The following is a 25,806-nucleotide window of genomic DNA, read 5'->3' on the forward strand; positions in this document are numbered from 1 at the left end:
ATCACCCATCACTATAACCCGGTCTCGTGTATCAAAACCGCTAACACACTCATTTAGCTGCTCCCAAAACACTTGCCTCTCATGATCTTTCTTCTCATGCCCAGGTGCATATGCACCAATAATCACCCACCTCTCTCCATCAACTTTCAATTTTACCCATATTAATCGAGAATTTACTTTCTTACATTCTATCACATACTCCCACAACTCCTGTTTCAGGAGTATTGCTACTCCTTCCCTTGCTCTTGTCCTCTCACTAACCCCTGACTTCACTCCCCAGACATTTCCAAACCACTCTTCCCCTTTACCCTTGAGCTTCGTTTCACTCAGAGCCAAAACATCCAGGTTCCTTTCCTCAAACATACTACCTATCTCTCCTTTTTTCACATCTTGGTTACATCCACACACATTTAGGCACCCCACTCTGAGCCTTCGAGGAGGATGAGCACTCCCCGCGTGACTCCTTCTTCTGTTTCCCATTTTAGAAAGTTAATACAAGGAGGGGAGGATTTCCGGCCCCCCGCTCCCGTCCCCTCTAGTCGCTTTCTACGACACGCGAGGAATACGTGGGAAGTATTCTTTCGCCCCTATCCCCAGGGATAGGGGCGAATATATATATATATATATATATATATATATATATATATATATATATATATATATTCTTTCTCCCCTATCCCTGGGGATAGGGGAGAAAGAATAGTTCCCACGTGTTCCCTGCGTGTCGTAGAAGGCGACTAAAAGGGGAGGGAGCAGGGGGCTGAAAATCCTCCCCTCTCATCATTTTTTTTTTTTTTTTATTTTCCAAAAGAAGGAACAGAGAAGGGGGCCAGGTGAGGATGTTCCCTCAAAGGCCCAGTCTTCTGTTCTTAACGCTACCTCGCTAACGCGGGAAATGGCGAATAGTTTGAAAGAAAAGAATATATATATATATATATATATATATATATATATATATATATATATATATATATATATATATACTTATATATTTATAATAATCGCTGTTTCCCGCGTCAGCGAGGTAGCGCCAGGAAGCAGACGAAGAATGGCCCATTCACTCATATACACATGGTATTGCAGTGGATTTATTAAGGAAGAGAGTGACTGTGTAGTTGATTGGTTGGTAAGGATATTCAATGTATGCATGGACAATGGTGAAGTGCCTGAGGATTTGCGAAATGCATACAAAGAGGATGAAGGTGAGTGCTCAAATTACAGAGGCATAAGTTTGTTGAGTTTTCCTGGGAAATTATATGGGAAGGTATTGATTGAGAGGGGGGAAGGTATGTACAGAACATCAGATTGGGGAAGAGCAGTGTTGTTTCAGAAGTGGTAGATGTATGGATCAAGTGTTTGCTTTGAAATATGTATGTGAGAAATACTTAGAAAACAGATGGATTTGTATGTAGCATTTATGGATTTGGAGAAGGCATATGATAGGGTGCATAGAGATGCTTTGTGGAAGGTTTTAAGAGTATATGGTGTAAGAGGCAAGTTGCTAGAAGCAGTGAAAAGTTTTTACCAATGATGTAAGGCATGTGTACGAGTAGGAAGAGAGAAGTGATTTGTTCCCAGTGAATGTTGGTTTGCGGTAGGGGTGTGTGATGTCTCCATGGTTGTTTAATTTCTTTATAAATGGGGTAGTTAGGAAGGTGAATGCAAGAGTTTTGGAGAGAGCGGCAAGTATGCAAAGTGTTGTGATGATACAGCGCTGGTGGCTGATTCGGGTGAGAAACTGCAGAAGTTGGTGACTGAGTTTGGTAAAGCATGTGAAATAAGAAAGTTGTGAGTAAATGTGAATAAGAGCAAGGTTATTAGGTACAGTATGGCTGAGGAACGTGTTAATTGGGAGGTAAGTTTGAATGGAGAAAAACTGGATGAAGTGAAGTGTTTTAGATATCTGGGAGTGGATTTAGCAGCGGATGGAACCATGGAAGCGGAAGTGAGTCATAGGGTGGGGGAGGGGACGAAGGTTCTGGGAGCGTTGAAGAACGTGTGGAAGGCGAGAACGTTATCTCGGGAGAGCAAAAATGGGTATGTTTGAGGGAATAGTGGTTCCAACAATGTGATATGGATGCGAGGCATGTGCTATAGAAAGGGTTGTGCGGAGAAGGGTGGATATGTTGGAAATGAAATGTTTAAGGGCATTATGTGGTGTGAGGTGGTTTGATCGAGTAAGTAATGAAAGAGTAAGAGATATGTTTGTTAATAAAAAAGTGTGGTTGAGAGAGCAGAGGAGGGTGTGTTGAAATGGTTTGGACACTTGGAGAGAATGAGTGGGGAAAGATTGACAAAGAGGGTATATGTCAGAGGTGGAGGGAACGAGGAGAAGCGGGAGACCGAATTGGAGGTGGCAGGATGGAGTGAATAAGATTTTGAGCGTTCGGGGCCTGAACATACTGGAGGGTGAAAGGCGTGCAAGGATTAGAGTGAATTTGGAACGATGCTCTACACCAGGGTCGATGTGCTGTCAATGGATTGAACCAGGGCATGTGAAGCGTCTGGGGTAAACCATGGAAAGTTTTGTGGGCCCTGGATGTGGAAAGGGAGCTGTGATTTCGGTGCATTACACATGACAGCTACGCGGGAGACAGCAATTATGATATATATATATATATATATATATATATATATATATATATATATATATATATATATATATTTATATATATATATATATATATATATATATATATATATATATATATATATATATATATATATATTTCTTTTCTTTCAAACTATTCGCCATTTCCCGCATTAGCGAGGTAGCGTTAAGAACAGAGGACTGGGCCTTTGAGGGAATACCCTCACCTGGCCCAATTCTCTGTTCCTTCTTTTGGAAAATTAAAAAAAAAAAAAAAAAACGAGAGGGGAGGATTTCCAGTCCCCCGCTCCCTCCCCTTTTAGTCGCCTTCTACGACACGCAGGGAATACGTGGGAAGTATTCTTAATCCCCTATCCCCAGGGATAATATATATATATATATATATATATATATATATATATATATATATATATATATATATATAATATATATATATATATATTAATGGGCTCCTGTGGTGTAACGGTTAGCGTTCCTTCTCATGACGTATTCACGGGCCGCCCGGGGTCGAGCGCATAGGTTCGAATCCTGCTTACGGGAGTTGTTCCATAGTCAGCCCAGTACATCTACCCCTCGTGTGTCCATAGATCGTAAGTAGAGTAATGCAGTGTGTCTTATGTGGGGTGCGCACGGGACAAGTGAGCAGTAAGAGTCCTGTGCATTCACTGTGGTTGTTTCATCGTGGTTGTGAATGATCTTGGCGTGTGCTGAAATAGTGTTTGTATCAGTGTAGGGTTGGATGATTATTTTTTTTTTCTCCCAAAAGAGGGAACAGAGAAGGGGGCCAGGTGAGGATATTCCCTCAAAGGCCCAGTCCTCTGTTCTCAACGCTACCTCGCTAATGCGGGAAATGGCGAATAGTATGAATATATATATATCAGTTGTTTGCTTTGAAGAATGTATGTGAGAAATACTTAGAAAAGCAAATGGATTTGTATGTAGCATTTATGGATCTGGAGAAGGCATATGATAGAATTGATAGAGATGCTCTGTGGAAGGTACTAAGAATATATGGTGTGGGAGGCAAGTTGTTAGAAGCAGTGAAAAGTTTTTATCGAGGATGTAAGGCATGTGTACGTGTAGGAAGAGAGGAAAGTGATTGGTTCTCAGTGAATGTAGGTTTGCGGTAGGGGTGTGTGATGTCTCCATGGTTGTTTAATTTGTTTATGAATGGGGTTGTTAGGGAGGTGAATGCAAGAGTTTTGGAAAGAGGGGCAAGTATGCAGTCTGTTGGGGATGAGAGAGCTTGGGAAGTGAGTCAGTTGTTATTCGCTGATGATACAGCGCTGGTGGCTGATTCATGTGAGAAACTGCAGAAGCTGGTGACTGAGTTTGGTAAAGTGTGAAAGAAGAAAGTTAAGAGTAAATGTGAATAAGAGCAAGGTTATTAGGTACATTAGCGTTGAGGGTCAAGTCAATTGGGAGGTAAGTTTGAATGGAGAAAAACTGGAGGAAGTAAAGTGTTTTAGATATCTGGGAGTGGATCTGTCAGCGGATGGAACCATGGAAGCGGAAGTGAATCATAGGGTGGGGGAGGGGGCGAAAATCCTGGGAGCCTTGAAGAAAGTCGAGAACATTATCTCGGAGAGCAAAAATGGGTATGTTTGAAGGAATAGTGGTTTCAACAATGTTGTATGGTTGCGAGGCGTGGGCTATGGATAGAGATGTGCGCAAGAGGGTGGATGTGCTGGAAATGAGATGTTTGAGGACAATATGTGGTGTGAGGTGGTTTGATCGAGTAAGTAATGTAAGGGTAAGAGAGATGTGTGGAAATAAAAAGAGTGTGGTTGAGAGAGCAGAAGAGGGTGTTTTGAATGGTTTGGGCACATAGAGAGAATGATTGAGGAAAGATTGACCAAGAGGATATATGTGTCGGAAGTGGAGGGAACGAGGAGAAGTGGGAGACCAAATTGGAGGTGGAAAGATGGGGTGAAAAAGATTTTGAGTGATCGGGGCCTGAACATGCAGGAGGGTGAAAGGCGTGCAAGGAATAGAGTGAATTGGATCGATGTTGTATACCGGGGTCGACGTGCTGTCAATGGATTGAATCAGGGAATGTGAAGCGTCTGGGGTAAACCATGGAAAGTTGTGTGGGGCCTGGATGTGGAAAGAGAGCTGTGGTTTCGGGCATTATTACATGACAGCTAGAGACTGAGTGTGAACGAATGGGGCCTTTGTTGTCTTTTCCTAGCGCTACCTTACACACATGAGGGGGGAGGGGGATGTTATTCCATGTGTGGCGAGGTGGCGATGGGAATAAATAAAGGCAGACTGTATGAATTATGTACATGTGTATATATGTATATGTCTGTGTGTGTATATATATGTGTACATTGAGATGTATAGGTATGTATATTTGCGTGTGTGGACGTGTATGTATATACATGTGTATGGGGGTGGGTTGGGCCATTTCTTTCGTCTGTTTCCTTGCGCTACCTCGCAAACGCGGGAGACAGCGACAAAGCAAAAATGAATAAAAATAAATAAATAAATAAATATATATATATATATATATATATATATATATATATATATATATATATATATATATATATATAAATTTTGTGTGTGTTAATAATGATAAGCTCATTTCAAAATAACAACTGCACATACACAGTAGACTAAAACATTATGCATGAATGCACGTAATAGAAGCCAGGTGCACTGGTGGCCACACCAGCTGCTGTCGGTCACACAGACAGAGGTACATGACGAGGGCACCGCTGCTGCTGCTCACTCTACACCAGGATGTCAGGAAAGCCTCTCTTTGCGGTAGCCTAACAAACAAGACATCGATTCTTTTTTCAAACCCTAAGTTTCGTTTTAGAACATCTTGGTATTTGGTACTGTAGACAAAGAAATATTTGCGAAGAGCTTGAACATCTGACTCTCAAAAAGAAATTTTTCGAGAATATTACAGTGGCAGTTCGATACTCTTTTCCTACATGCTACATGGTAGAGAATATACGTAATAACGTGTAAAATGTTCAAGTATTCAGTCTCAGAAAGTGAAAATTTCTTAACCGAAGGTATTTAATGCATTAGATTTTCACACTACTTGTTGTTTTTAGCATCTACACCTTCAGTAACCGTACGGTCCAGATGGCGAAGCTTTTTGCATGTTATCGTACGTAATTAACCTCTGATTCATTTGTTAGGATTACCATGCATGCGATTGTAGGGCTTTACTTTATGGATGAAACGCTGAGCAGCAAACGTTTGACACCTCTTAATCAGTACTTGTACGGAGAGTATTCACAGGGGCAGTAATAGCATCACATCATCAGCCTAGCTTAATTACTTCATCAGCAGATGGCTCAAAGTAGTATCATAAACAACTTAGTGACATATCATCTACGACCTTGCATACAGACTTTTCCTTTCGTGAATCAGCAATCAATAGCTTTATCTCGAGGTTTGGCAGCCTTGATTTTTTTAAGTTGCTGATCTGCAGTTCCACTTCGCAGAGTGCTCTCTTCATGCACGCCGCTATCACCAGTCATCTCACTAACATAAACTCGTAGTCCCTTGATGGTGACATCCTTCTCATCACAAACACCTGATGGGTCACCAGGGGTGGGTGTCCCAGGCGAGCACTCGGCCTCAGTCCTTGCGGTATCACTAGAGGTCAGCGCCTGCCAACCCTCTGCATGTACCCATCCTCATCATGAACGAACCTCCCTCAAACGCTGACCCCCATGATGCGTCCTCCCTGTCTAACTCCAGAGAGGGGCGAACAACAGCGGGTTAGCCGAGTCGGCAACCGGTATACTTTACTCCTGAGCTTGTTCTCTGCCATGCAGTTTGTAGTAATAGTATCCTTTGTCCATAATTTTAGTCTCTGCGATTATTTGAAAATGTCTAAGATTCACAGTAACATGTTTTGACTGATGGTGGATGTATCTGTAATACGAGTTGTGATTTTTATGAAAGGATTTAACATTGCCATCGAGTGAATTAACCTCTCGTTGTTAATTTTGTCTTCGAGTGAATTAACCTCACGTTGGAGGTCGGAGTACCAGCTTGCAAAGTCATAATAAATTACCATGATGACCACTGTGTGTACTATTGCATTTGTATTGTGATCGCTGAAATCAAATTCAAGTGTTCTCAGAGACTATTGATTGGTAAATTAATTCAGTGACAAATGAAATAATTTTTATGATGTTATGCTAAGGGCGGTAATGACAGACTCGGACTGGTTTTTTTTTCTTTTCTTTTTTTCAAAGAACGTTCATCGTAATCGATGACAAGAGTGTGGGTCAAGAACCATCCCGTGGTAGTCCCAAATTGGTCTGATATACAGCATTTTCATGCATACTTTGTGGCAACCTTCAAGAACGAAACTTTAGAAGCAGCCTAAGGTATGCTTTAGTGAATTCTGGTGTCGTCTGTCATCGAGTCTGGGACTACAGGATTGCATAGGTCCCTGATTTTAGGGGTATGATATACTTAAAAGCAGGTATTCGAGAGAGATTTGTATGAGATGTAGGGTTGGTTTGCTGCAGATTATCTTATTATTGCTTGTTCCATCTATAAAGCAGCTCCAGTTTAGATCAATAACACATGGGAGCTTTGCCCAGACAGCAATGGCCGTTTTATGGGTACCATTGATAAGAAAAGAGCTTTTAGTGCCGAGTACTTTAGGAATCTTTTTATGCTAAAATTCCCAGGCGGGCAGCTGCCCTTTGCTTGTGTGAGTGCTGACATCTGTCCCATTAATCAGCGAAAACTGCTTCATCCTTCTCAGAGTAGCGAAGGGTTATGGCTTGTTGAAAGGTAGAAGACAGCTGGGACCTGTGGCATTTACGGATAGGCGAGTTGATGGAAATGGGTGGTGGTGATTATGTAATCTAAGAGTTGCTTATGATTGCAGCGCAGTCACTGTTGGTCAACACTGGGTTACCGTTCAACCAAATCACTTAAGGGTCTTAGTAACTTGGAGCAGTGCACGAGTTACTTCGATCACATACTTCAGTGTGCTATTCTAGGTTTCTCTGTTGACGCAGCTTTTTGAGCATATTAGATTTATTCCTGAGAAAGCCTGTCGTTCTTTTATCTCGGCGGTGTCGTGAGTTAGAAACAGCATTTACTGGCGCTGTTTGGCACCATAGGAGCTGTCCGACTCATTGTGGTTCCTTTGAAGCTTGGCAATATGATGTTTAGATTATCTAGATACTTAGAGTACTGTCAGGGCATTTGGAGACAAATTCAACTTCTTAGCGAGTTATGGGGTGATGCGGGTGTGTGTCCTCATATTTCCACAATGGTACATCAGTAATGTCGGATGGTCACAAGCTTAGACGGTCGGTGAGTAGCTAGCTGGTAAGAACGCTTATTTGACAACTTCTGTCACTAACTTTGTGATAATGTAGTGTTTCTGCAGCCACTAGAGATCCAGATTCTGATTGCTAATGCTATAATAAAGCAGGTGAAGAGTGCGGGTTCGCAGGTTTCTTGAATAAAGATCAATATGATGTCATCTCTAGTCACAGTGAATAACACTTTCTAATCTATCTGCAGTGGTGAAGAAACTAGTCTCAATTAATTCATCTTGGTTAAGTGGTGTGAAGTAGTAGGTCAAACCACTGAACACTCTAGTCTGGTCTACAACTGCAATAATTTATCTCATGCTGAATACTTGGTGCTCTTGGTATAATGTTTAGCACTGGGGTTACACGTGCACAACCCTGATACTTCCGTCTTCTGCTATGGATTTTGGGTGCTTCTATGTTGACGTGAAGACATGGTAAAATTACTTTAGTACTAAAGTCCCGGAGGTTTATCACTTGAATGGCTGAATCTGGCATAAAGACGACTGCGAATGTTTGGTTACATGACTTGAATGGTTATAGGGTTCATATAACAGCTCTGAGTGAAGACCAAAAGGAGAGTGTTAGAAAGGGTGTCTGCCAGGAAAATCGCTTAAAACAACCTGGGTTTGAGGCTAAAGGTAAATAACGCAGTGTCTTGGCGTATGCTCCAACGCCGGCTTGACCGTGTGAAGCAGACCATGCAGTTCAGCCCGCGAAGGGACGAGGCCGTGAACTCATTTGAACCCACTTACTTGAAAACAGCTATACACAGGAATCTCTCGGATGCCTCTATAATTTATGAAGTAAATGGTCTGTGTGTCATTATAGATTAATTATATCTTGTATAATTAGGACAGCTAGTTGATGAACCCTTACACACGACACGATTAGTTATGAAGAGGATCTGGGAGGTAATAGAGGCAACGAAGCCATTGGAATGTATCCAAGTACCTCAGTACACCAGCCTGTCTGGCTGGACTTGGCGATGATAACAGTAATGCAACTTCACGAAAATTTTAAATTGATGGTTGCAAGCCTAGCTTGTCCATCAGGGTCGAGAGTAATGAGCACACATGTTAGTGGCCTGATCATAAGAAATGGCAGTTTGTCTCGACGTTTACTTTTCCGCTATATGCACAGATGAGCAAGTTCACTAAACCTTAGCGTTTAACCGCAAATTTTGTATATATATATATATATATATATATATATAGGGGATAGGGGAGAAAGAATACTTCCCACGTATTCCCTGCGTGTCGTAGAAGGCGACTAAAAGGGAAGGGAGCGGGGGGCTGGAAATCCTCACCTCTCATTTTTCTTTTTTTTTTTTTTTTCCAAAAGAAGGAGCGGAGGGGTGGGTCAGGTGAGAATATTCCCTCAGGGGTCCAGTCCTCTGTTCTTGACGCTACCTTGCTATCGCGGGAAATGGCGAATAGTATGAAAGAAAGATATATATATATATATATATATATATATATATATATATATATATATATATATATATATATATGTATATATATTATCCCTGGGGATAGGGGATTAAGAATACTTCCCACGTATTCCCTGCGTGTCGTAGAAGGCGACTAAAAGGGGAGGGAGCGGGGGGCTGGAAATCCTCCCCTCTCATTTTTTTTTTCTTTCTTTTTTTTTTTAATTTTCCAAAAGAAGGAACAGAGGGGGCCAGGTGAGGATATTCCAAAAAAGGCCCAGTCCTCTGTTCTTAACGCTACCTCGCTAACGCGGGAAATGGCAAATAGTTTAAAAGAAAAAGAAATATATATATATATATATATATATATATATATATATATATATATATATATATATATATATACATAATTTTGATACAGAAGTTAAGGATTGTATGAATTATTATTCTAATGTTTTTTCTAATTACATGTGGAGCACAAATACAGGAACAGTGCCGTACGGAAGTGTATAGGCGGAGCACTGACCTTGCCGCAGGCTAAGTTGCCGCACCAGCCTAGCACAACGCCGTACTTGCACTTGCTGAGATCTTCGGGCACTATTTCATTCCGGTGTGGACATGCAGGACCAGCTGCTGCATATCTGTTGAGAGATAGATAAATATGAACATGACAACCATGAATATTACTCTGGGAAATTAAAAGTGCTGGATAATACTGCTGTTACTTCAAGCTCCGATGTTACCTTCATATTAGCATATGCGGCTAATCTATGGCGGAAAGTATGTATCACTGGCTGTAACCTGTATAAATATTTACGATTCATTCATTCCAAATTACGTACTATCAGTTATTGCGTCGTGTGAAAGCTGTAAGACCAGTTCTTTTAGATGTATATAGAAGTCTGACGTCTAATTCAGACGAACATATGAACATTGGATAGATTTCATTTGTTCACAATTATCAGTAGCTCCACTCGTAAAATTGTCCTGTGACCAGCAACAAGCAAATGTTCTATTTGCTCGTAAACTCAAAGCTATGGTTCCTTGACACTGAATAGTAGCAATATACATCTGGACATATATAGCCATGAGATGTTCCCATATAATTTTGTTGCTTATTTGCGTCAGTATGATTCACAGCACAACGCAGTGGTGAAAAATGACTTACGATGTAACTCTGTATCTTAAAGAAATCATCAGGTACGTTAAGTGAAATTCCTAGCATTTGATACCGTCAGTAGTCAGCAACAAGAATGGGAGCTGTACTGAAGGACCGCGCATGACGAGATGCAGCCGGCAAGGGTAACGAGGCTACATTGGGTATTTCAAGCAGCGGCCTGGAGGTCGTCCACCGAGAGCCAGTACGAGAGAGCCACAGACGACCTTAACCAACAGCCTTGTTGATCACGAACCGGCGGGGCCGTCACACGTTATATGACCCGTCACACCAGATTTACTGCGGCGGCAGCTGCAGCGGCTGAGCGGACCCTAATTCGACCAGTTCTTTAAGTCTGTAGCATTTACCTCGGTGATATGTTATATAATTTGTCCCTTTAGGATAACTGATTTTTTGTTTGTCAGTGTATTATATCATGAATGTGGGTTGGACCCGTTTATGAGACTCAAGAGCTGCTAAAGGAGTAAAGTTGATGACTGGCTGATGTGTGTGCGTCGCCGAGGTGCTCACCATCAATAGAATAATGACCCGGCTTGCTGATGCCTACCCGCATCACCGTCCCTCTGTTGTACTGCTTGGCGCCGGCACTGTCCTAGCCACTGCTCCTACACACGCCACCCTCCTTTTGATCCCATTACGTGACACATAACGTATCATCAACCTAAAAATATACTAACTAATTGATGCGTTGGTTTCACGTCAGCATTATAACTACTTGAAACCGGTTTTAACTAGATAAACTGCTCAGAAGATACGGTGGCCACCAAAGTCCTAACCCCGGTAGTGTAAGACATCTGACGCCACACCACCTATAAATAAACCCAGTGGCCTTGGGGACATGCACTTGGTAGTGGCCATTCTTTTGTGGCTATGGCAAAAGAAAAAAAAGTCATAATGGTGGTGGTCATGTTTGTAGCATATGAACGATCACTTGCAGTGTCTTCTTTGTAGCCTAACTCCTTCCCGTATTCTGTTGTGTCCTTTGTTGTAATGTTTGCTTTATAGTTACATTAATTGATAACACTCTTAGTCAGTGAGTATTAGTGACAATAACTGGTGGAGTCTTGCCCATATATCCTTATTATTATTGAAAGTTTCACTCTTAACATTCATGATCCTCTTTTGAAAAACTGTTACTACTTTCAGGTAAATGAGACCAATCTCAAAGATTACACAGAATGATTTTTTCATCATTGCTATTGTCTTTATATTGGCTGATAAAAAGTTCTCATGCAGAAAAGACTCAACAGCCTCGTTTTCTCCCGACTATAATTTTGTTTCGTCTGGCGCCGTCCGTTAAGTGTGACATAATCTAGTTTTTGTTCATACACTTGCATGAATGAGATGCTGTGCGTGACGATCATGTAGGCTAAATTTGAAATTGCTTCATGTACGTAATTCTTCACCTTTAAGTACAGGCGTGTATGCCTGTCGTTATTGAATGGAAAACAAAAACAAAAAACTAAGGAATATCGACGTCATCCTTTGGGAAGGAAAGGAAAGGGAGGAAGTAATTTCAGAACATTCTGAAATAAGCAAACACCGAAGAAATATGAGACAGTAACACCATGAGGGTGGAGACCGCGGAGATATGATAATTATGTTAAGGCTAGTTACTGTCTGTAAAAATAAATATATTGTTTGTCTTCCCTCCAGTGTAAAACAAACAATATTAAGGTAACTGCGGTGACAACAGAAGCTGGTATAACGTAACTTCTACATCTAGCGACGATATATAACCAAATTCAATTCGGACCTATGTAAAAAGTTAGACTTTTTCAATTTCTGAGGGGTATGATTTTTTTTTCTTATCTTTTACCTGATAATGCCACTAAGAAGAGAAGAAAAAGAGGTTAATCTGCTTGCTAACTTGGGTTCAACTGGGTACAGTCGCCTGAGAGATGTTGGACCACAGAAACCTAAAGATTTAACATCTGATGAGAGGTGAATAACAAACTCGATAGTCTATTAAACTGAAGCGACCCTTATGGGACGGGATGTCATGGGTTGTGTAATGTAGCTGGGAAGATGAAAACATATCATTGTTGCTGCTCAGATCACTACCTGATTTGGATATTTGATATAGATGAAACCTTTATGTTGGGCTAGTTTGTCAGAGAAGATTTTCACATTACAGAAAGCTCTCGCTATTGGACAAAGTTCAGAAATGGCAACTCAGGAACGAGAGATGTAGATGTGAAAGTAAACCATCTTAATGTGATTGTGACTCGTGATTAGGTTATTAAGATTTATTAATGTTGTGTATATAAAGATATTACAAAATGGACTATACATATCTTAGGTTCACCTGTAACAACCGTGAAAGACCAGAAATATAGTAAAAATAGATATGGTGTGTTATAAAAGGATAAGTTGAGGACAGGATGGTGTCAAGTTACAAGAAAATTGAACATAGAAATAGGAATAATGGATTAGCAATCATTGCCCACAAAAGATTCTTTTCGTGTAGCAGACTGAGCTGTGATGTATTTTCAGTTAGTTTTTCAGCGAACCAATGAAAATACGTTAATTGGAATTTCTGTTGTTGCCATCTAGACGGCATTTTGTTTAGCGATAAAAATATTTGTGGACGAGACTTCGCTTGCACTGTTGAAGAAATTGGCTGATGTTAGGTTGAAGTGAAACGAATGATGTTCTGTTAGTGTAAAGAAGTAGAATATCTAGGACAAAATATCTAAAGATGTATACAACGTTTATAGGACAAAGTCTTAGCATAGTCTCGCACTGCAAGAAATCTGTCAAAATTAGTCTTGTATTACGTTATTAAGATAGATGATGTTTGTCTGTAGCATCTGAACTCTTGTGCGGTTTGCTTCACAATGATGAGCAACTTGCATGGTAAGCTGGACAACAAATGTTTCTCAGCCAAGTGTAGATGTGAAGTACGAAAGTGGTCGTACATTGTGGTCCATCCAAACTATTGATCTTTGCGGTTGATGTATCGTATGGCACGTGAACTGTGTCCTTCAGTGTGGACAAAGGCTATGAGCATCCCGTGGTATTCGACTTTAGGAAATTCTTGATGGCTGAATTCACAGCTGGACAAGGAAGCACTCGCCATGACTTTGGTGGGGTCAGGTGTCACTAGTATTTGTGTAACAAATTTGTGATATCCCAAAACGTTGTTGTGGATATTGAGTAGAAAAGTAATTCCGTTTTTTGTTTTTTCTTTGTATGCGAAGGTAGGCAGTTATTGATTAGATATAGATATGTATTGGTATACAGGCCACGGAAAAGTATTGCCAAGGGGTAGCTAAATGCCCAAAATGTTACAAGTGAATTCAGTGATTAGGTTTCTAATTACTTAGTGAAAGTACTATGGCTCACGGATTACTAGAGACATGTTAAATTCAGATTCTTGAAAAGTAGACTGGTAGTGATTAAGATTTTAGTACAAGAAAATAATGCTTATTCATTAGTTGAGATGATGACTTTTGCAGATGAGAGGAGGCATGAACTGGCTTCATGACACAATGATTTTGTGGGATCCGGGAGTTATGTAATTCCTGTGAAAAAGCACGAGAAGCCCCCTTTAAGAATCATGTACTGGCCATCTTGGTCTTAGTTCGAGAGTAATTGTTTGTTTTCACAGGTTGGTGGCCTATATGTGGTGAAGACACGGAAAATATTGTGGTACAGTGCAAGGTGTGTGAGCAACATCATTACATGCATGTTGAAATTTCATTACACCCTTGGGAATACATACATCGTCTCTAGGGCTATTGTCTACGGCTTTTGCTGGACCTTTTGTGGCCTTTTGTGTTGTTGATGATGTACATTACAAGTGGCTCTTAAGTAGGCTGAGTGAGACAGCCTCAGAGGCAACAGTTAATTAACCGTAGGGAAACCTTTGCTACATATGGATTATCCTAGGGAGTCGTAATGAGCTAATCGGAGTTCTCTCATCAGGAGTAGTGGTTTTTCAAGACTTCATAGAAATAGGTGGCATAAAATAACTCCATTCTGCATCATATTATCCAACATGAATTGGATTCGCTGAGATTGCCGTGGGAAACGTTTCAAAAATGTCATGCAATCCAAGTCTAGATGCATTTAGCACCTACTGACTGGAGTCGTACCTGAAGGTTGGATGGAGGCGACTGTACGGTAGATAAAGCCAGTCTAATCATTTACACTATTCCTCCCAGGAGCAAAATTATTTCTTCTTTTTCCGTCATTTCACTCAAACTTGACCCCTTCGTTGCCACTCTATAAATCCACTAGATTCATGCGATTGTTGCTCTATAGGACCACAACATCCAGCCTTGCGGCTGCGTCCTGAAGGACCACAGGACTCAATCTTTCGGCTGCGTCCTCCCGGACGACAGCATCCAGTTTTACTGTGGATATTTTTCTTACAAATGAATCGAGCCTTCCAGGGATAAGGCAAGAGTTGACTGTGTATAGCATCTAATTTACCAGACATCTGGAAGACGGTAAGCAACAACACACACACACACACACACACACACACACACACACATACATAGGAGTAAAGACATGGTACATATATACAGTGCAAAGTTGAGAGACGAGGCAACACATCTGTCTCCCTGTAAGACACAACTAATAATCACACATACGGGAAAGAAACACGAGAGGAGACCTAATAGCCCATTGAATTCACAATGGGCCACCATCATGTTGACATACAGCTTCTGTCTAGAATCATGAGAGACACAGGAACAAGAAGACTTAAGATGGAAGCTGGGCAGAACAGGTGTCAAGAGGGACGTGAGGAAGCATTTCTTATGCAAGAGTCATGGGCACGTGATGTCAGTCGAGCCGGGATGAAGTGTAGGGAAATGGCATTGGACAGTTCAAAATCGTATATGATGGAAGTGCGAGGATAAAAGATGGGGTCCCATGAGTATTGTGCACCAACTGTGATAGGGTATCTGAAGATAGATAGCTTCGCACACATAAAGGAATATAGTAACAAAATTAAGAGAGTTGAGTTAAGGGGAAAAGGCTAGAGGCTTTTTAATTCGACTTGCTTGAAAAACAGAAGGGTGAGGGGTAACCAGATCATAACAGTGAACATTTACTTCTTCGAGACATATAGGGGTAGAACAACCACTGGATGTACATACATGGAATTAAGCAAGAAACGTTTTATAAAGATGTGATGGAGTAATTTTATAGTTCAAAAGTGGGGCATGAATGGAATAGTATACCTGAAGATTATAGATAATGTAGACATGCAGAACTTTTAGAGTGTATGATGGAGAATGTTCAGGAGATGGGTAAAACTCCCTCCCCAAGCATTACAAACAGACACACACACACACACACACACACACACACACACACACACACACACACACACACACACACAGAGCATGGATTCGAATCCTTGGCGGGGCAGTCGGTGCACATCCAACCCAGGCGTTCATTCTCCTCCTCAGGGTTGGTCGATGAATGGGTACCTGTCTTAAGCAGGTGTATATATATATATATATATATATATATATATATATATATATATATATATATATATATATATATATTATCTTTATTATTATACTTAGTCGCTGTCTCCCGCGTTAGCGAGATAGCGCAAGTAAAGAACGGCCCAACCCACCCACATACACATGCATATGCATGCACGTCCACACACGCACACGTACGTACCTATACATTTCATCGTATACATACATATACATACACAGACATATGCATATTTATACTTGTACACATGTACATATTCATACTTGCTGCCTTCATCCATTCTTGTCGCCACCCCGCCAAACGTGAAACAGCACCCCCCTCCCCCCGCGCGCGCGAGGTAGCGCTAGGAAAAGATAACAAAGGTCACATTCGTTCACACTGTCTTTAGCTGGCTGTCATGTGTAACGCACCGAAACCATATATGTATATATATATATATATATATATATATATATATATATATATATATATTTTTTTTTTTTTTCATACTATTCGCCATTTCCCGCGATAGCGAGGTAGCATATATATATATATATATATATATATATATATATATATATATATATATATATATATATATATATATATATATATATATCGCTAATGCGGGAAATGGCGAATAGTATGAAAAAAAAAAAATATATATATATATATATATATATATATATATATATATATATATATATATATATATATATATATATATATATACGGACATATACATATATACACATGTACACAATTCATACTTGCTGCCTTTATTCATTCCCGTTGCCATCCCGCCATACAAGAAATGACAACAAAGGCCACATTCGTTCACACTCAATCTCTAGCTGTCATGTATAATGCACCGAAACCACAGCTCCCTTTCCACATCCAGATCACACTAAACTTTCCATGGTTTACCCCAGACGCTTCACATGCCCTGGTTCAATCCATTTACAGCACGTCGACCCCGGTATACCACATCGTTCCAATGCACTCTATTCCTTGCACGCCTTTCACCCCCCTGCATGTTCAGGCCCCGATCGCTCAAAATCTTTTTCACTCCATCCTTCCACCTCCAATTTGGTCTTCCACTTCTCTTCGTTCCCTTCACCTCTGACACATATATCCTCTTTGTCAGTCTTTCCTCACTCATTCTCTCCATGTGACCACACCATTTCAAAACACCCTCTTCTGCTCTCTCAACCACACTCATTTTATTACCACGCATCTCTTACCCTTTCATTACTTACTCGATCAAACCAACTCATACCACATATTGTCCTCAAACATCTCATTTCCGACACATCCACCCTCCTCCGCACAACCCTATCTATAGCCCACACCTCGCAACCATATAACATTGTTGGAACCACTGTTCCTACAAACATACCCATTTTTGCTTTCCGAGATAATGTTCTCGCCTTCCACACATTTTCCATCGCTCCCAGAACTTTCGCCCCCTCCCCCGCCCTGTGACACACTTCCGCTTCCATGGTTCCATCCGCTGCCAAATCCACTCCAGATATCTAAAGCACTTCACTTCCTCCAGTTTTTCTTAATTCAAACTTACCTCCCAATTGTCTTGTCCCTCAACACTACTGTACCTAGTAACCTTGCTCTTATTCACATTTACCCTCAGCTTTCTTCTTTCACACACTTTACCAAACTCAGTCACCAGCTTTTGCAATTTCTCACCTGAATCAGCCACCAGCCTTGTATCATCAGCGAACAACAACTGACTCACTTCCCAAGCTCTCTCATCCACAACAGACTACATACTTGCCCCTCTCAACAAAACTCTTGCATTCACCTCCCTAACAATCCCATCCATAAACAAATTAAACAACCATGGAGACATCACGCACCCCTGCCGCAAACCAACATTCACTGAGAAGCAATCACTTTCCTCTCTTCCTACTCGTACACATGCCTTACATCCCCGATAAAAACTTTTCACTGCTTGTAGCAACTTGCCTCCCACACCATATATTCTTAATTCCTTCCACAGAGCATCTCCATCAACTCTATCATATGCCTTCTCCAGGTCCATAAATGCTCCGTACAAATCCATTTGTTTTTCTGAGTATGTCTCACATATATTCTTCAAAGCAAACACCTGATCCACACATCCTGTACCACTTCTGAAACCACACTTCTCTTCCCCAATCTGATGCTCTTTACATGCCTTCACCTTCTCAATTAATATCCTCCCATATAATTTCCCAGGATCACTCAGCAAACTTATAGCTCTGTAATTTGAACACTCACCTGTATCCCCTTTGCCTTTGTACAATGGCACTATGCATGCACTCCGCCAATCCTCAGGCACTTCACCATGAGCCATAGATACATTGAATATCCTCACCAACCACTCAACAACACAGTCACCCCCTTTTTTTAATGAATTCCACTGCAGTACCATCCAAACCCGCCGCCTTGCAGGCTTTCACCTTTCGCAAAGCTTTTACTACCTCTTCTCTGTTTACCAAATCATTCTCCCTGATCCTCTCACTTCGCACACCACCTCGACCAAAACACCCTATATCTGCCACTCTATCATCTAACACATTCAACAAACCTTCAAAATACTCACTCCATCTCTTCACATCACCACTAGTTGTTACCTCCCCGTTAGCCCCATCGCCGATGTTCCTTCCAAAAGGAACAGAGAAGGGGGCCAGGTGAGGATATTCCCTCAAAGACCCAGTCTTTTGTTCTTAACGCTACCTCGCTGACGCGGGAAATGGCGAATAGTATGAAAGGAAATATATATATATATATATATATATATATATATATATATATATATATATATATATATATATATATATATATATATATATATACACACACACACAAGGTTAAGAGACAGAAACACGAGTGTAAAACTCTCTCCCCTTAACACACATATTGTAATCAGAGAGCAAGTGGCTGACTTCCTGCAGAGGAGACACTAGCTAAGTAAGAGACTACAAGGTGTCAGGGAAGGGAGTTCAGGTGTAACGAAGCTCTTGGATCTCTGCGAGAGAATCCGTTTTTGATTGGTGGGGTAAAATGTGAGCCAGTGGGGTCGTTCCCCGTCTGCTACAGGGAGGGACTACATTGCTTCGCGGGAGAGAGAGAGAGAGAGAGAGAGAGAGAGAGAGAGAGAGAGAGAGAGAGAGAGAGAGAGAGAGAGAGAGAGAATTCTATTTCACGTGTCACCCCAATCCGCTTGCTTGTGGTTACACCGCGAGTGTGAAGTCTCTTTTGGCGAGGCTGTGATATCGCCTGTTCACGATTGGGAGTACAGATGCTTCGAAGAACTATCTCACTACAAAGGAGCCCATCATTTCCCTGCTCCTGGAAGTAGCGCAGCCTTGGAGCTGCCAGAGCTCTTGTGAAATGGTGGGAAAAAAGAAGATAAGGACCTCATCAGGAGAGGCGTCCTGGAGGTTATCATAGATACATAGATACTTGCAGATATTAGGCGAGTCCTATAAAGAGACAGAAAAGATAAGGGAGATAACAGACGGAAAAGATAAGGAAGATGAAGTCATATGACACCGAAGGATGACGCGGTAAATAATGGTCACAACCGTGGTACTTACTGGAGGAGGAGTAGGAGGGAGCAGGAGGCGAGGAAGAAGGTGACACCGCTGGAGCAGGAAGTCTTCATGGTAGTGGTGATGGTGGTGGTTTGTCCGACTGTGGTGAGAGAGGAAGAGAAAAAAAAAAGATAAGATATCAAGCGTTACTTGACGATCCCGGAAAAAAAAAAAGAAACATTATGCACATGAAGTCCCCTTCGTGAGAAGGACGCATGCAGTAAAGCAGACGCTGGCCTTGCCTGGTATCAAGGGGCCAATAGAGTTATCGGCGATCAGCAAGACTCTCAGACCACCTTCAGGTGTAGTGTTTCAAGGACGCGGCTCCTCCAGTCTGGAGGAATAGATTGGTTGCAATTGGTACAGATGGGAGGATCGCGGCCCAGGGGACACGGCTATGGTGTGCAAGGGGGTTGGGGGGGGGTACTCTGCACACATAGCAGGAGAGGACCCACAGCACGCACGAGAGGAGGGGACCCACAGTACGCACGAGAGGTGTGGACCCGCAGCACGCACGAGAGGAGAGGACCCACAGTACGCACGAGAGGAGGGGACCCACAGTACGCACGAGAGGAGGGGACCCACAGTACGCACGAGAGGTGTGGACCCGCAGCACGCACGAGAGGAGAGGACCCACAGTACGCACGAGAGGAGAGGACCCACAGTACGCACGAGAGGAGGGGACCCACAGTACGCACGAGAGGTGTGGACCCGCAGCACGCACGAGAGGAGAGGACCCACAGTACGCACGAGAGGAGGGGACCCACAGTACGCACGAGAGGAGGGGACCCACAGTACGCACGAGAGGTGTGGACCCGCAGCACGCACGAGAGGAGAGGACCCACAGTACGCACGAGAGGAGGGGACCCACAGTACGCACGAGAGGAGGGGACCCACAGTACGCACGAGAGGTGTGGACCCGCAGCACGCACGAGAGGAGAGGACCCACAGTACGCACGAGAGGAGAGGACCCACAGTACGCACGAGAGGAGGGGACCCACAGTACGCACGAGAGGTGTGGACCCGCAGCACGCACGAGAGGAGAGGACCCACAGTACGCACGAGAGGAGGGGACCCACAGTACGCACGAGAGGAGAGGACCCACAGTACGCACGAGAGGAGGGGACCCACAGTACGCACGAGAGGAGGGGACCCACAGTACGCACGAGAGGTGTGGACCCGCAGCACGCACGAGAGGAGAGGACCCACAGTACGCACGAGAGGAGGGGACCCACAGTACGCACGAGAGGAGGGGACCCACAGTACGCACGAGAGGTGTGGACCCGCAGCACGCACGAGAGGAGAGGACCCACAGTACGCACGAGAGGAGGGGACCCACAGTACGCACGAGAGGAGAGGACCCACAGCACGCACGAGAGGTGTGGACCCGCAGCACGCACGAGAGGAGAGGACCCACAGTACGCACGAGAGGAGGGGACCCACAGCACGCACGAGAGGTGTGGACCCGCAGCACGCACGAGAGGAGAGGACCCACAGTACGCACGAGAGGAGGGGACCCACAGCACGCACGAGAGGAGGGGACCCACAGCACGCACGAGAGGAGAGGACCCACAGTACGCACGAGAGGAGGGGACCCACAGCACGCACGAGAGGAGGGGACCCACAGCACGCACGAGAGGTGTGGACCCGCAGCACGCACGAGAGGAGAGGACCCACAGTACGCACGAGAGGAGGGGACCCACAGCACGCACGAGAGGAGAGGACTCACAGCAGCCACGAGAGGAGAGGACCCACAGCACGCACGAGAGGAGGGGACTCAGAGCACGCACGAGAGGAGAGGATCCACAGCACATGCGAACGAGAGGTGGGTACCCACAGCACACAGCAGGACGGGATCCACAGCTTACAAGAGGAGGGGACCCACAGCACACACGAGAGGAGAGGACCCACAGCACATGCACACGAGAGGTGGGGACCCACAGAACGCACGAGAAGAGAGGACCCACAGCACGCACGAGAGGAGAGGACCCACAGCACGCACGAGAGATGGGGACCCACAGCAGGACGGGATCCACAGCTTACAAGAGGAGGGGACCCACAACACACAGCAGGACGGGATCCAAAGCTTACAACAGGAGGGGACCCACAGCACACAGCAGGACGAGACCCACGGCTTACAACAGGAGGGGACCCACAGCAGGAAGAGATCCACATCCTATAACAGGAGGGGACTCATAGCACACAGCATGAAGGGATCCACAGATTATAACTGGAGGGGACCCACAGCACACAGCAGGGAGGGATCCACACCTGACAATAGGAGGGGATTAGAAATAAACAATTAATTGTTAGGATGATCTTTTGAAGCAAGTTAGCCAGATGTTTGTTGCTACTAAGACGGAAGATGCAAAGCGGAGGAACATAGGATACAATGCTATGAAATGTTAAGATCGGATGTATTAGGTTATGTATTTTCAGTAAAGCAACACTAAGACAATGGTAAGAGTAATAAAAAGCTTCAAAGTGTATGTGCTCTGTACCTACTCCTAAAAAATTCGCATTCAACGAGAGGCAAAAAAGACCTTTTGGGGCGTTTTTATCACCTATGATAATAAGAAAAAGAAACATTGGACAGGACGTTAACCAACAATGTCGAAGGTAGGACTCAGGGAGTAGAAATGATTCCCGTTTGGACGACAGAGATCACACAACACGTAGAAATTGAGTAAGAAAAGAACAAGTGGCCAGTGTAGAAACTGGGAACTGGCATCACTGTCGGACACAACAGAAGCCTCACAGTTAGGACCATTTGAACATCTGGAAAGCATGCTTAAAGTGCTTTACCAAGATGGGCGCACGAAGGAACTAGTCTTGGGAGGAAGTCCTCGAGATGGGGAGAAACATGAAGCAGTTGAGATACTGAGAAAACTTAGGAAAACGCGATCGTCTGTATAGATACTGAGCTAGGATGGATTGGCTGCCCTTCGTGGCAGACTCGCTAAATGCTTCCCTGGGAGTTGAAATAAGGAAGTAAAGGTTCAGATCTCTCTCCAATGATTGTGATTTGTCAGTATCGAGTATGGAGGTTGAACCAGAGGAAACTTTCTTTGTCGTGTTATATTCTCTCTCCTTCCATTTGTGTCCCGCTCTCTCTATTTCCCTCAGTCTCCCTCTCTTTCTCTCCCTGTCTCTCTCTCTTTTTGTCCAGGCCTAACTCTCAAATCTCCTCTCTCATTGTTCTTAACCACGTTAGACGCGATCTTCCTCCTCTGGTCCCAGCTGGTTGTCCTGCCACATTCTTTCTTATTATCCCATTTGGTTCCGCCAGGGGCATATGTTCCAGCCGTCACCACCTTCATAAATTCCTCCATACAGGGAACCATGCTTATTCCTCTTGTGGTTTTACTGCGTAGTCGATCTTGCTATTGGATTCCAAACTTTACCTTAACACCAGATCTTAGGACTGTGGATTTACCTGGATATGCTTTCATTATCATAATATGATCCATGGTCGTGTATACGTGTTGATCAGACCAACAACGTTGGGTACATCCGTATTGTTCTAGTACTTACAAAGTCTATGTGAATGGTTATGAGAGAACCTATAACACTGATGGCTGCTGGTAGACGTTCATAAATGCCTCCCCCCCCCCCCGGACCATTACTTGTCTATTCATAGATATCAGAAATATGGGTTCTTTTCCTCATTCATCACCAGCTTCGGTCGTTCAGTCATCTCATTTCTCGTCCCCTCAGACCTGGTAATACTGATCATCATAACAATGACTCGTACCTTCGTGGACAGTCCATTTCGAAGTTTGCTCAGGTCTGCTTGTTATCTGGTTATAGCGACAGATCCAACCTGAGCCGTTTGGGTGTTTGCTTGCTTCCCTCCTCTCCAGTTCCATCTCCTCTCACCAAGTGTTTCCAGACTGACGTAAGTCCTTCTAAACATTAATAATAAAGGTGACAAAACATTTCCCTTCAAGACGTCACTACTGTCCTCAAAGTCCTCTTTTCGTTGGCCTCCAGCATTTACTTTTACACATCCCGTTTTCATGAACATACAACGCAGCCGTATTTACTTCACCCTACCGGCTAAAGTTGGGAGGGTTCGCTTAGGTTTTGGGTTCCCTAAAAAGAAGGGATACCTTGCGACTGAATGGGGGAAATTGGAAAATGATCCATCGAGAGTGGCTAGTGTTTCGAGAAATGAAGTGCCACAAGGTCAGTCTTACGAGAGATAAAGTGCCAAAAAGGTCAAGATGATGACATTCTGGTCACCGCGGCTGGAGTGACCCAGAGGAGTGGGGTCCCACGGGCGGTTATGATCCTGGCTTCCCAATAAGAAATGCGACGGGGCCATGATAGGATAATCGTTGCTGGAGAGGAGAGGAGTAGGCCACCGCTCAACATAGAGGACAGGTAGGGAATCAGTTCCTCAGATGCAAAGACTGTGTGTAGGACAGGGAATGACAGATTGCTGGCTCAGAATATAATGAGGTACTTGAGGAGCGGCTGGAATAAAGTGGGGACACCACGAGAATGGAGTAGCAAGATCTCTGAACAGGAAAGCTGAGTGTAATAGTCCTATGAATGTATAGACGAAAGAAAAATTAACTGCATGTTGAAAGTAGACGCCCAGATGTCGGTATATTGCAAGCATGTGCGCCTGCAGAAGTGAGCGAGGAGGCAAGGAAGAACGAATTCTGTGAATACATTAGATGTGTACTGCGAATGGTGAAGTATGACATGTTAATCCGTATGGGAGACGTAATTGCAGAGATATGGAAGCATGAGAAAAACTGCAGCGTTACTGTGTGTGAGCCTGAGGAAGTTGATAATGATGGGAGACGTTTGTTAGTATTATGAGAAAGAATTGAATTAGTAACAGACTGTATTACATCTGACCACAAATCTAAAATACCATGTATCATGGAATGTACCAGAATTTTTTATAGATTTCTTTAACAGATAAGCAGAAATGGAAGAGATCTGTACTTGATACGAATGTACATTGGAGTGTCGAGAACCTAGAGATCATTGGCTAGTATCATCAGGGATAAGCGTGAAGGTGGTGGGACAAGTTCTGAAACAGAACAATTGGAATATTCGAAGTAGAAAAGTTAGAGAGCCGGATGGTAGAGGAGAATATTGGAGGACGTCTGAAGAAGAGTTAGGAAGAGAGGATATGGATGTGAAGGTTTACAGCTTAGTAAGCTCGGGAAAAATGGAAGCAGCACACGATACCTCGTGCTTCAGGACAATCGGAAGCAAGTCATGGTTTAGCTGAGAAACAAGAGGAAAGGATAGAAAAAAAGCTAAAAAAATAACAACTCGGAATTGATGCGTGACCTAAGTACATAGAGAAACAATTACGCAAGGACTACGTTGAAAGCGGAGGCAGAACGAGAATGACTAAGAAGGAGCAGTAAGAAGAAAAGAAAGCAGAGATAAGTAACATGTCAGAAAAGCTTCGGAGGTGAAGGTGACACAATGACGAGGACAGAGTTCTCAATGAATGAGGAAGGGGAAACAGGAGTACTTCAAGGAATGTTTCGAGAAGTTGTTTGGTGGAAGTTCGAAGAGAAGCGAAGCGTCTGGTGCATATCTGAGAGCGGAGTGGAACTGGATCGAGTACTACCAACTTTCCTCAGTATTCACGTCGGCAACACACTGAGGCGGATAATGTTTCATGAAACTGGTCGGAAGTGGAAGCTCTGAAGCGGATCTTGAATTTGCTGATGATGTGGTATTACTGGCGGGTATGTGGGTGATGGTTGGTTGGAATGGCCAAGAAAATGGAAACAGTAACATAAAACATTGGAATAATGATTAGGAGAAATAAGGAGGACGTCCTTCCACCAGACAAGGTCATGAGAAGACAGAATTGAATTTAGTGGAGAGTTTTCGTCGATCTAGGGCGTGTAGATATATGAGATGAGACATAATGAGGACGCTAAGAGGAGGAGTGGCGCTCTCAAGGCACGTGAGCGGCTGACAGGGAACTTACGAGCCAGACAAGAGGCGAATTTGAAAGTTAAGATAATAATATATAATGCGGTAGTGCTGCCAGTCATGATGTATGTTGGAAAAAACATGGCCGCCGACAAACCACTTAAAGGAACAGGAAATAAGAACCAGACGTGAACAGCCACCCGTGGCAGTGCGACTGAGAAAAGCAGACCTGAAATGGATTGGACGTGCAAAGAATGATGGTAGACAACAGAGGTCTCAGGAGGCCGTTGAGTGAGGAGGAGATGCGA

The 25,806-nt window shown here is 43.3% G+C and overlaps 1 protein-coding gene across 1 annotated transcript in view; it reads right to left on the reverse strand.

Annotated features, from left to right (window-relative positions):
* Nucleotides 1–25,806, reverse strand: part of LOC139750830 (neuroparsin-A-like) — a 37,862-nt gene that overhangs the window by 4,525 nt on the left and 7,531 nt on the right. Inside the window, exons 2-3 of the mRNA XM_071665604.1 lie at nt 19,583–19,679; nt 9,882–9,996 (exon numbers count right to left, since the gene is read on the reverse strand). Coding sequence (XP_071521705.1) covers nt 9,882–9,996; nt 19,583–19,650 — 183 coding nt within the window. The 5' untranslated portion in view covers nt 19,651–19,679. The remainder of the gene's footprint in view (nt 1–9,881; nt 9,997–19,582; nt 19,680–25,806) is intronic.

The sequence above is a fragment of the Panulirus ornatus genome, chromosome 10 (genome assembly GCF_036320965.1).
Source record: "Panulirus ornatus isolate Po-2019 chromosome 10, ASM3632096v1, whole genome shotgun sequence".
Lineage (NCBI taxonomy): Eukaryota > Metazoa > Arthropoda > Malacostraca > Decapoda > Palinuridae > Panulirus > Panulirus ornatus.